The sequence below is a fragment of the Xenopus laevis genome, chromosome 8L (assembly GCF_017654675.1).
Source record: "Xenopus laevis strain J_2021 chromosome 8L, Xenopus_laevis_v10.1, whole genome shotgun sequence".
NCBI lineage: Eukaryota > Metazoa > Chordata > Amphibia > Anura > Pipidae > Xenopus > Xenopus laevis.
This window is the reverse complement of record NC_054385.1, coordinates 84,676,820-84,689,820: the sequence shown is the minus strand read 5'-3', so window position 1 is coordinate 84,689,820 and position 13,001 is coordinate 84,676,820. Positions and strand designations below refer to the sequence as shown.

General features: G+C 37.3%; 1 protein-coding gene across 2 annotated transcripts in view; it reads right to left on the bottom strand.

Annotated features, from left to right (window-relative positions):
- Window positions 1-12,527, bottom strand: part of LOC108698967 (MAM domain-containing glycosylphosphatidylinositol anchor protein 2) — a 345,565-nt gene extending 333,038 nt beyond the window's left edge. Inside the window, exon 1 of one of the 2 annotated variants that reach the window (XM_041573045.1) lies at window positions 10,917-12,527. In XM_041573045.1, the coding sequence (XP_041428979.1) occupies window positions 10,917-10,989 (73 nt within the window). In that variant the 5' untranslated portion in view covers window positions 10,990-12,527. The remainder of the gene's footprint in view (window positions 1-10,916) is intronic. The other variant, XM_041573044.1, reaches the window with a different exon arrangement.
- Between the last annotated feature and the right edge of the window lie 474 nt (window positions 12,528-13,001).

Here is a 13,001-nt window from a genome sequence, read left to right as displayed (position 1 = left end):
AAACTCGACTAATTCAAGTTTTCAGGTTTTAAATAGTGATGGATGAATTTGGCGCCGGCGTCTCATTTTTGACTCCGGCATCCGTTTTTGACGCCAGCCTCAGTTTTTTGGATGCCGGCATCCGGTTTTTTTGTGACGCCGTTGAATTTTTTGCGGCAGTTTCACGAATTTATTCGCTGGCGGCGAATGGTGGGAATTTGCTGCAAATTCGCCCATCACTAGTTTTAAACACCAAATTCACTGATCTGAGTTTTTTCCATACATGTTTTTTCTTAAATTATAAAATATTCGAGTTGTGAGTTCATTCGATGTATAAAAAACCTCACAAACCTATGAAGATTTTCATTCATCCAGGTCATGGTATATCTGGTATAGGTAAATCTAAAAACAATTGGACTTGCTGAGTAATCATTGAAGACGTTTCACTACTCATCCGAGCAGCTTCTTCAGTTCAACTGGCTGGTGTGGGAAATTCTCGTCATATAAACTCTTCCACTAATCCAATCACAATGGCACATTGTAACTCTTCAAAGAGGTGACATCTGAAGAAATTCACAGAGGTGTTGATTCTGTGTAGTTACTGTGATAGGATTATCCAATGTGTCATGCAACTCCTAGAAAGAGGTGTTACTTGTGAGAGTTGCATGAATGGATGAGTGAACTGTTCTGAAACTGCCAGGGTACAGATGTTAGACCTGCATTGTATGTAGCAGACAGGCAGAGCGAACTCTATGGGGCAAGACTCAGCTGTCTTTCTACACCTAAAAGACAAAGGACACTCCTTTGAAGATAGCAAGGTCCAAATATTGGATAAAAAAGACCGCTGGTTTGAACGAGGCATGAAAGAGGCGATTCATGTCAAGGTGGAGAAACCATCCCTAAACAGAAGCGGGGGCCTTCGAAACCACCTGTCTGCTACATACAATGCTGTTCTAACATCTGTACCCCGGCGGTTTCAGAACACTTCACACATCCATTCACCTCTTTGAAGAGTTACAATGTGCCATTGTGATTGGATTAGTGGAAGAGTTTATATGACGAGAACTTCCCACACCAGTCATTTGAACTGAAGAAGCTGCTCGGATGAGTAGTGAAGCATCTTCATTGATTACTCAGCAAGTTCAGTTGTTTTAAATTTATCTAAAACTTTGATGTTTCTTTACCTCTTCACCCAAGTCACATAAATATGTTAATTACTACAGGCTTCCATAGATACAGCTAAAGAGCTTGTTAGAATATTAACTTAGATCTTTTACAAATGCAATCTCCACACAGTGTGCAAAGTACAAAAAAGATCACAATTGGTAAGGACAGGGCTTGGCTGTGTGTCCTGGTGCTGCTCTCTCTTTTCAATCCAGCGCTCTGTGCAGATAGCAACAACCTGGGGGGGGGGGCACAAGTCCTGTTAAATGAGCAGAAGGGACATGCTCTTGCACTTGCACCCCCAGGGTTGTAAATGCAAACTATAGTGTAATTCCCATTAAGATAACTTGCAGGTACAAGATAATTTTAACCTATTGCTTGATATATTTATTCTGACATGTAAAGTTTTATATGCCAGGATATAATGCATATAATGAAATATAAAATGAATATAAAAATATATTCAGTAATGTTTAGGACCATTCAATATGGAAGTAAGCTCCTCTGAAGGAGTGGACATGGGGACTTTCAACTTAATCAAATGGAAATGCACATTCCCTGGTTCACAAGATCAAACTGTTCCACTGCATCACAATAACTACTGTATATGAAATCATTTTGTGAATGATGACCCACTTAAAGAAAATCAATACTTCCTGGCAAGTTTTCATGTGCAAAATGGTCAGTCCAGGAAATCTGCTAAAAATAGCAGTTTTAAAGATTTTCTGGAATGTAGTACAGGATTCCAGTATATGTAAACATATGAATACATGCGAGTATATATCCTTTAATTGTCTGTTGCAATTCTTTGTATGAAATTAGTCACAAGTGAAAATTAGGTTCATTGATTATGAGAAAATAAGTTAATATTAATATCTCATATAACTAGCCTAACAGATAATATTTCGTTGTGTTTAATATCACTTCAAACCAATCATTGTTTCATGACTATGATCTTACTGTTAACAATTCTACCATAATTCCCCCCTCCTCCAATTACTCAATTACAGCAAATATTACAGGCTGATTTATCAACAGTCAAATTTGGGTTTTTTTGAACGAAAACTCACATGCTAGAATTATAACATCAAAGCAAATATTTATAAAGCTAAAAAAACTGTAAACTTCAGCATCGAAAAGCTTACAAGATCATGTCAACAATGAGAGTTCTAATTTTTAAATAAATTATTATTTTAACATTTCAGTTTTTTTTAATTGTGAATTTATTCGAAGCAGAAAGAAAAAACTAGAATTCTGATAAAATTACATAGATGTGAATTTTGATAAATAAGGCCCAAAATCTCCACTCCTACCTATTTTATATTACTTGACACTGCCATCTATACAATATACCAGTAATGACATCAAATTATATTTTGTGCCTAATAGAAGTGACCAAAACATTGGGCACATAATAAATTGCTGTTTGATTGTTAAGACCTGAACGTGCTTTGCTTTACTGTACATACAGTATATAAATGTATATATTTTAAGGAAAAGAATCCACCCTATCCTCTTTATTATAGAGATGATATATTGAGTTATTGTTACAAAGAAACTCTAACATTAAAGTAAATCTTACAATCATTCTTGCTAGATTCCAAGGGAAAACAAATATAAACCATTCTGAAGTCGATTTAGATATATTGTATGTTCAATTTCTGTTTTTTCACATTTAAATATCCAGTTAGGTTATACCATTTTATAATTATAACAAATGCATAATTTCAGTTTTTCACAGTGGATAAGCTATCCATCCATCCCTTAAATCTCTTAAAAATGGCACAAACATCACAAATAAAATCATGTTCAACCACAACACTTTTTTGGGATATTTAATTCCCTACTACTTTTGTATTCAGTGTACTCCTCACACTTTTGTACTGTCATAAGCATATTCCTTAATTCTCCTATGCCTTGTGGAATGCCTCTTTCCATATTTAAATATTCTATTTTTAAGATGATTTTTAATTTCTCTGATCAAGACCGTTTAATCTGTTGCCTCTTCTTACTATTAGCTTTGACATTTTGGAAACATCCTGTCATGTACCACTTACCCAATTAAATTCTGATGTTCTTCTGAACCAAGGCAATCCTTAAACATTAATCAAGTTCAGATAGTCACCATAGAATTCATGTTTGGCTTCTTACTAATCCAGAGGAAGACACAAAGAAAGCAAATAAATACATCAAAGCCATTTCCAAAACCTCCTCAAATTCCTTTCTCAAATCCTCCTTTTCTCCAGTACAGCAAATAGACATCAAATCATCATCACACATTACTTGTCATAGCAAAGCGAATGAATCTTAGTGTCATCAAAGCCAGCAATAAACCAATTTTAAACAAAACTCACTTCAAAGTATATCAGATTCAGAAGACTATACTGTGACAATGTTTTTACTCTCCCCATTTCTTATTTTGACATTAGCCACAAAACAAACATCTGACAATTCTTCCTTGGTGATGCTTTCTATTCTTTCTTAGGCAACAACCAGAATACATACTTGTTCTATATTGGCTGTCCTTCTATTTAACCATGTTACCTTATCTAACTGATACAGTAATTCAGCTGCCAGAACTTGTTTCTCATCAACCAACAAATCAATCTGAAATAATGGGACATTATTAACCCCTTTTGCAGAAATGCCCAACTTTACATTTAATCAGTTATTCCCTATTTAGTTTCTTCTGCACCAAAATTGCCATTTTTACCAGCATTGTGTGAACACCACCACAACCACCTAACCCTTCTCCCACTTTACAAAGTAATTGCTTGTTGCCACTCTTGTTCCAAAATTAACCTCAAAACCAATGCTTATGTCACTAGCAAAATAAACTTCTAATTTGAGCTGTTTTTTTTTTTAAGTTTCTACTCCTTTATTGTTTCTTGGGGAAATTAACCGAAACCTTCATGTCTTGCCTGATTCTTAGCATTTATACTTATTCCTACATGAACCCCTTTCAATGTATTTACATAGTAAAACAGTACAAATAAAACTTTGCATACATATGTAAACCACACCTTTTTTATTTATTAAGGCACATCTGATTGTTTAGAAGTCCCTTAAGAGTTAAAATGTAAAATTTTCTTTGCAAATGCAATTTTAAGCAGAATGATATATGCAAGATCTTGATAGATTTCTACCAGTAATCAAAAACTGCAATACCTCTTGTTCAGCAATAGTCCTGCAATGTGTTTATCTATACTGTTTCGCAGGTTTATTCAGCACAGTTGAGTGAGCACTGAAAATTGTCTGCATAAACAAACATGAAATCGAAAAACGAAGAGGTATAGTAGAAAAATTATGAGGATAAATAGACTATAATATTAAATACTTTTAACACAGAAGGTTTCTACCAGATGTGACTGACCTTCAATATAAAATCCACTTACCAACAACATTTACATTTGTATTGCTACTGGTCCAATAAAGCTTTTTTTCTTGTCAGTATAGCGAGTTGTATATTAAAATAAACCCATCCTTGACAAAATGCATTTCACACTCACTTGAATTTTAACTGATTCTCTGCCAGAGAGTTGGAAGTAAGTTAAAACTATAACTGGTATTACCAATGGATGCTCTCTGTTCTAACTTTGAAAAATGACTTTGAACGTGTTTAGTTACAATATCAGTAGGAAGTTCATATATAATAAGGATCATTAGATGGAAATTCAAATTGTTTAAACATGTGCCCAGTCAATATCAACTTCTTGCCAGATGGGACAGATTTAGTAGCTAACTGCATATTGTGTAATGCATAACAGCTCTAGTGAATTGTTAAAGGGATTCTATCATGATTTTTATGATGTTGTTTTTATTTCTAAATGACACTGTTTACACTACAAATAATTCACTCCACAATGTAAAATGTAATTCCTGAACCTGCAAGTGTTTTCTTTTCTAGTTGTAATATTGGTGTGTAGGCAGCCAACTCAGGTTGTTTTGCCTGGTCGTGTGCCTTTAGAAAGAGCCAGCACTTTAGGATAGATAACCTTTCTGGCAGACTGCTGTTTCTCCTGCTCAGTGTAACTGAATGTGTCACAGTGGAACCTGGATTTTACTATTGAGTGCTGTTCTTCTACCAGGCAGCTGTTATCTTGTGTTAGGGAGTAGCTATCTGGTTACCTTCCTATTGTTCTGTTGTTAGGCTGCTGGGGAGGGGGGGAGGGGGGGTGATATCACTCCAACTTGTAGTACAGCAGTAAAGAGTGACTGAAGTATCAGAGCACAAGTCACATGACTGGGGGCAGCTGGGAAACTGACAATATGTCTAGCCCCATGTCAGATTACAAAACTAAATATAAAAAATATGTTTGTTCTTTTGAGAAACGGATTTCAGTGCAGAATTCTGATGGAGCAGCACTATAAACATTTTTTCCCATGATAGTATCTCTTTAAAATAAATGGGTTTTCTTTAATAGGTTGGTACACATACGGTACCTTTTTATAATGTAATCTTGTGTTTTATAAATTATAGGTTACAAAATGCAAATTTTTGAATGAGATTAATATATACAGTATAATGTAGGCACAACATCCATTTTTTATACAAGATGCAGAAGTGCATTTATGGTTAAGTGCATTATGGACAATACAAACTGCTTAATCATTGCACTGCACAAATGGTTAAAACCTTTGAGGATTGATGATTGTACAATCTGCACTGATGACACCTTAATGGTTGGTTGTGTGGACTTTAGTTTATATTGCGTTTTTTTATAACTGCTTTACACTTTGTAACTGTCCATAACTAACATTAGTTAGTTAGTAGGAACAAATCACCATTCTTTATGTTACATATTCCTTCTTCCTAAACAATTGAGAATAGTGTTTTTAAAACTGTCAAAAATTCCTAAAACACAACTCGGGTTCATAAGAAAAATAACAATTTTAACTGCTTCAGTGTGAACAAAGGTCCATGTGAATTGAAATGTTTCTATGTAGGGCTTGGTGAAGTTGTCACACTACTAATGTGATGTGAACCACTGGACTGTTATACCTATTCTTGCCAATATAATTGATTTCACACAAAATATAACTGTTCTTCAACATTTTTGTCTGCAACATCGTTTTGCTAATGGTTGGCGTATAACATGCAGTTGTGTACCCTTTGACTTAAGCAAGCCTACATTGATTTGACTTCAGTATAGATATTATAAGGATAAGCATAATAATTGTTTCATAGAGTGCATTATACATTCCTTTGGGAGGAAACCAACATAGCTTTAAAAATGTGTGTAATGCATAACTGCATCTATTTATAAATGATATTGATCCAATAAAAGCCTGCAGTGAATACACTGTCTAGCTAATTGGCTTTTTTACTAGGCTGTTTAGTTCTGAAGGAATGCCTAACTCCTTTTCTCTTTGTAGGCCAGGCACTCATAAAACAAGGTTTGTGCTTTCAAAATAAACATCACCATATAGAGGTAATATAAGGTGCAATATTTGTACCACATCAACCCACAGCAACCATCAGATATGTCATTTTCAACAGTAAATGATGCATGCTAATTGGTTGCTAAGGGTTACTAGACCTAGTGCAAACTTTGGAAATGTCCCTATGTAATAAAAGGCCTAGGTTAAGTAACCCATAGCAACCAATAAAATGTATGCATTAAAACATGTGGTCAGCAAATCATCATCATCATCATTTATTTATATAGCGCTGTCAAGATACGCAGTGCTTTACTGCAGATATAGCAAACAGGGAATAAATGGTGGATAACAGACAAGGATTACAGAGTACAATAGGGTTTACAAACTAAAAGGTTAGGGTATAATTGAGACATTAGGATTATATAAACACTTTGTCATTTTTGATACAGCAATGATTAATTAAAGTATATCGAATAGGCCTCTTTAAACAGATGGGTCTTTAAGGAGCGCTTGAAAGTTTGGAAGGAAGGAGAAAGTCTGACAGCTTGTGGCAGAGAGTTCCAGAGAAAAGCAGAAGCCCGAGAGAAGTCTTGTAGACGAGAATGGGCAGAAGTGACCAGAGGAGAAGTGAGGCGAAGATCAGAAGCAGAGCGTAGGTTTCGTGAAGGAGTGTATTTGGAGATTAGAGATGAAATATAGGGAGGGGTTTCATTATTAAGGGCCTTGAATGTGAGTGTAAGTAATTTGAATTTGATTCTAGAAGAGATTGGGAGCCAGTGAAGGGACATACATATGGGAACAGCTGATGTTGAGCGGCGAGCTAGATGAATGAGTCTAGCGGCCGCATTTAGAATAGATTGGAGTTGTGAAAGGTGACTTGTTGGAATACCTGTGAGGAGTAAGTTGCAGTAATCAAGGCGGGAGATGATGAGAGACTGAATCAGTGTTTTAGTTGATTCTGAACTGAGATAGGGTCGTATTCGAGCAATGTTGCGCAGTTGAATACGGCAAGATTTAGCAAATGCTACATGTCTGCTATAGGTGATTAGACCTAATAAACTTTGATTACATAACCTCTTTAGGTTACTGACCCCACTTTATGGGAGGCATATACTGCACATCTTTTTAGCTGCAGTGGGAATCTTGCCATTGTAGACCACTATTTGTCCATAATTTCAGTAACCGCAAGACACCTACTCTTCTAAGACAACTTAAAGAGCTCATTTCTCGCAAAACACATCAGATGCAGAGATGTGATACCTTCAAGACCCAGAATCTGTCAATATGATCTCCCTAAGGGATGTACAGCAGTAAAGAGACAAGAAGTCTCAATAGGGTTTACATCATTACACATTTGTCAGCCTGTGTTTTGAGGGCAAATGCTTCAAGGCACCCTAACCAGAAAACGCTACTATCTTCCGTATCATGTAAAGTACATAAACACAATCTATATATAGACATGATTGTCAGTATCATTCATTTTGAGAAAAGCCAGTGGTGTTTTGCTGTTGTCAGCATTTTGTTCTGTATCTGGTGTCCATTTTCATTCAGCACAATATAAGACAGTGTGACAATTTGACAGGAAAGTAAGTCAAAGAGAAATAAAAAGTAGAATTACAAACATGCGCATGTGGCCTAAATTTAGCTTTTAAAAGTGTTTTATGCAAGGCTGTCTCTGTGACAAAAATAAAAAGTGGAATACTTAGTAAAAAAGGATTCATGCATTACTCATACGGAAATACATTCATGTTCTAATCAGTTTTTCTTTTCATGGCCTTATGTTCATCATAACTTTAAAACATTTAAAAAATGTCTCACATTTCTTTCCTGGATCATCCTTAATGCTATTGGTCCAATGATTTCCAACCTGTCCTGTCCCCCTATCTAATGCAGAAATGAAATACTCATGTGTTGCCTAACTACTGAAGGATGTTAGAGGGATGAATGGAGTTATAAATCAAAGAAGCTGTAGTACCACATGCTGGTCATACCTGGCTAGTCTGTCACTCTACAAGTTTTGGAGTTAAGTAGAAACCTTACTCTGACCTAACAGGGTTAAATAAAGATTTAGTGCAAAAATTTGCCACCATCTGCCACAGATTTTCTGATGACCCAGATTTCATTGTGTGGAAAAACTCAGGCACATCCCATGCTCTCAGTAATAGTCACATAGCATGCAGTTTCCAATTTACAACACATTTGATTCTAATGTTTTCAGGTTGAGGTCAGCATGGAGTCTTATTTAATTCTTTCTTTTTTTCATTTTATGTTCATTGATCTGTATTCAGGAAGCACATTAATACTCCACAGTGGTCCAATCACCATGGCATGAAATCTGATCATCCCTAACATGATTCCTTTCATTTTGCTGCTAGCTGCCTTGCAGGAATCACTGAAACCTGGCAGTTGCTACATTTCTATGCATGTGGGTGACTGGCTAGGTATATATGTGTATGTGTGTTTGTCTGTTAAAACAGATCTTTGCAAATATATTTTCTGTGGCTGCTATATATAGACAGACATGTATAAACACCGAGGGGTCTGTTAGGGTGAAGACATACCATAACCTCTATAAAAAAGCTCCTCCTAGTAATGTAATAACCACACCCACAATTTCCATTTACCCTGCTCTCAATATTGTCACCCTCTCCAAGTGTGTTTAAGATACTACAATTAAATTTGCATATTATGTATTAAGTACTAAGTAGTACCTGATCTACAGCAATAATGGTGCATTGTATCCGCTAAAGTGACATTTGGATTGTTAGATATATATAAAGTAGGAAGGATATCGACACTCACGATAAAGCAGAATTCTGTGCCTGGGTGCAATCCTCGGTATCGATGAAGAGGGATCACAGAAAGAAGTCACACTTACAGGTCTTATAGTGAAGTAAAGTCATTTTATTGTGGGCACAAATCTGAGCTCAACTAACATTTCGGCTGAAAACCACAGCCTTTATCATAAAACACCTTTTTTTGATTAAGGCTGTGCTTTCAGCCATTAGTTGTGCTCAGAGTTGCTCCCAAAATAAAATTACTTTACTTTACTATAAGACCTGCGAGTGCGGCTTCATATATATATATATATATATATATATATATATATATATATATATATATATATATATATATATATATATATATATATATATATATATATATATATATACTGTATATAAATAATTTTTAATTCCTGGCTATTTGACAAGTAACAATCTTTACCTTTCTTATAACTGCACCCATGAAGTATGCATCATTAATACCAATAAATATTTCCTATATATATATATATATATATATATATATATATATATATATATATATATATATATATATATATATATATATATATATATATATATATATATATATATATGTATATATATATATATGTATATGTATTATAAATGGGGAGCCTTTGATGATTCTCTGCATGCCTTAGCATCTTCCAAGCTCTCCCCCAATGGTTCTTATCCCTCTAGCAACTCTCAATGTAAACTTCAGTAGTCAACAGCATATACCTAATGGGCCCATATGTATTATGTAATTACCAAGGGGATTGAAATGAAGGTGGATTTTCAGCATGCATATTTATCAGAAATGCTGAGTGCCTGACAAAATTCAGATACATTTTCTAAATTCCCTTTGCGAAATTTGAAACATTTCTCTTACAATATCATTTTGGGTATTTAAGTAGCTAACCTATTGTGTCAATGGGAAATCTGTTGATGGAAACAGACCTACAGGCTCACACAGAGAGATCTATGACAGCTAGTTAGACAGGGGAAACAGCAAACATTTTACACAAACATGACTTGCATTCAGGCTTTTGCTGTGATTAGTTTAATGGCATCTACGGTTGATCTGCTGCTGCTGTACAGATGCCTGCAAGCTGTTAGTCAGATTCCTATTCTAAGGGTAGCCACAAACATTTTAGTTTTTTCTCTAGCATACTAATTTGAACCAATTCTAGAAATGATAATGATGATATGCTTTCATATACTTTTTGTAATTTGTCTAAGCTGAAGAAAAATGAGAATAAATGTATATATATAATAGGTGCATAGTGGACATACCTGTATAAATAAGCAGCAGAAAAGAGACTAAGTAAATATTTACCATTCTGCTTAATATAGAATTTGTCATTTGCAAATATAAATTGAAACAGACAACCTAACAATAGTATATCCTTACTAATTCAAAAAAAATTTACACCACGTCATGTAAACATAGCTCTATTATATGCCTACCCACAAAAATGCAATCCAAAATATGGATTATAACTTTAGAACATGCCTGTCATGGGACACAAGGTCATATTCATTTGAGTTATAGAAGAGAACTGCAAGGAATGTTGTATGGATTGATAGGAATGACAAAAAACTCACCATAAACCCCTTGGCAAGAAATGCCTTCTAGGAGAACTGTCAGTAGCCACAACACACCGTAACCCAAATCCATCTTCACGTTAACATGGACATATCCAGCCCAGGGACTCAACAGGACCTTACAGAGGCCAGCAATAGACAAAAGACCTGTAAGGTCACAGTTTAGATTCCACCACTCTTGACCACTGCTGGTTCCACACAGTGGGACCCGCAGGAGAAGTAATTAAAAAAACAGATAGAGATAGAATAACAGTATTGCTTTTTTTATGGCCAAAAAAGGAGCTGATTTCTTCTTTAGTGCAGGTTGGGGGAGAATCCCTGGAAATCCATTGAAATGTAACTGATGCTTCAGTCTTCCTTAATCAAATGCAGGAGATTCCTCGCTTTGGGTTTAAAAAGTAACTAGAGATGATCTCTGGAGGGCAGTTAATGGAGTTGCCAGATCGCAGTCCAACGAAATCCCTTTGGATTTGCCAACCCCCTCTCCATTAGTTGCCATTGCAATGCAAAATCCCAAATCCAGCCTGGCAACTGCAGATAGACAAGGGGTGTCAAGCAGCGGAGATGCCTTCTAATGGTGTCAGTGTGTACTGGAGACTAGTGTAGTGGCCAAGCTAATGCCATGGAACCACAGGCATGGCCAGAAGTCCTGCGGAAGCCCCTATACTGACGAATAGAAATGAAAGAGAGGACCAATCCCAGCTAGAAGAATGCAAATGAAGAGCTAAACCCGGCAGGAAGGGGTCGGGATTGCAGCATATATTAATATTCCTGTCATTTAGTGGAAGGGATGCAGTGGTACACAATCCAGAGACTAGACTGCGTGGGGCTCCTGCTACTGTCGTTCCTGTGATGCCAATAGCTGATGCCAATAGCTGGGAATCTCCGATCCTGCACCTTGTCTCACTGACTCTTCCCACAGGCGCAAATGCTCAGGGTGGTAAAGAAGAGAATGAGGAGGGGATGCTGGGATGGAGGAGGCAGCAGCTGGGTTTTAGCGCCCAGTGTGTTTCTGCTTGTTGTGTGTATATGTGTGTGTATATGTGTGTACCTGTGTGTGTGAATGTGTGTGTGTGTGAGTGTGTGTGCAGCCAAAGCAGGGAGGAAAGAGCTGTGTGTGTGGTCACGTTGTGTTCTACGTGTAGTGAGTGAGAGCTCTGTAGCTGCAGCCGGGCGACGTCAAAGCCTGCGTGTCTCTCTCCCTTCTCTCTCTCTCTCATTCTGCCACCCCCAACTCCCTCCTCCTCCCTCTCCCTTTTCAACCCAAGCTCATCAGTATGGGTATCACAGAATGAGAACTAGATCGATGGAGAAAGAGAGAGAGAAAAGAGGGGACGTGGGGAGGGGGTGCCCTCTCAGATCCCTCACGAGCCCCTGAGCTACACTCCTTCAACTCGTGCCCTCCCCCAGCACTAGAACCAATTAGCCATTTAACCCCGTGTTCACCAGACAGGTGGCAAATGCACTGCTGCGAGTGTGTGTGTGTGGATTGCTTCACATCTGCGCTCTGACAGGCGTACAGTTGCCCTCCACTGATTGGAGGATGTACGTGTATGTGAAGGTGCCCATCCCCCCGTCTCCGCAACCTGTTATTTCTTTCCATCTGTGGAGGAATGAGTTAAAAGCTCCGCTGTCAGGAGTTGAGGAACGTGGCGTTCAAGTCAGAGGCGCTCTCACTAGTTCCCAACTACAATCAGCACCTTGGACAATGCCCGTCAGTTTCAGTACAGCACAGAGCAGGGCCCTGCCGCATCCCAACTCAGCTCGCTGCCTCGCTGATCATTTCTTTCCATGGAATATCAGAAGCCATCATTGCTGTATATCTCGCGAGTTTTACACACTCCAACACTATGAAGTGATTGTGGCAGCGACAGCCCGGCATTGCCTGCAGACAAAGGGTTACTGGACGACTTAGATCTTTAACTGTAGATGATGCCAAAGTTGCCCCAGGAACCAGGAGACAAAGGGTAAAGCCATAGTAAAGCCATAGTAGCTGCAAGACACCCATCAAGGCCAGTGGCTCTGATTTATGCCTCGAAATGACTGAATCTCACATCTATTTGTGGCACATTCAGTGGGCTCAGA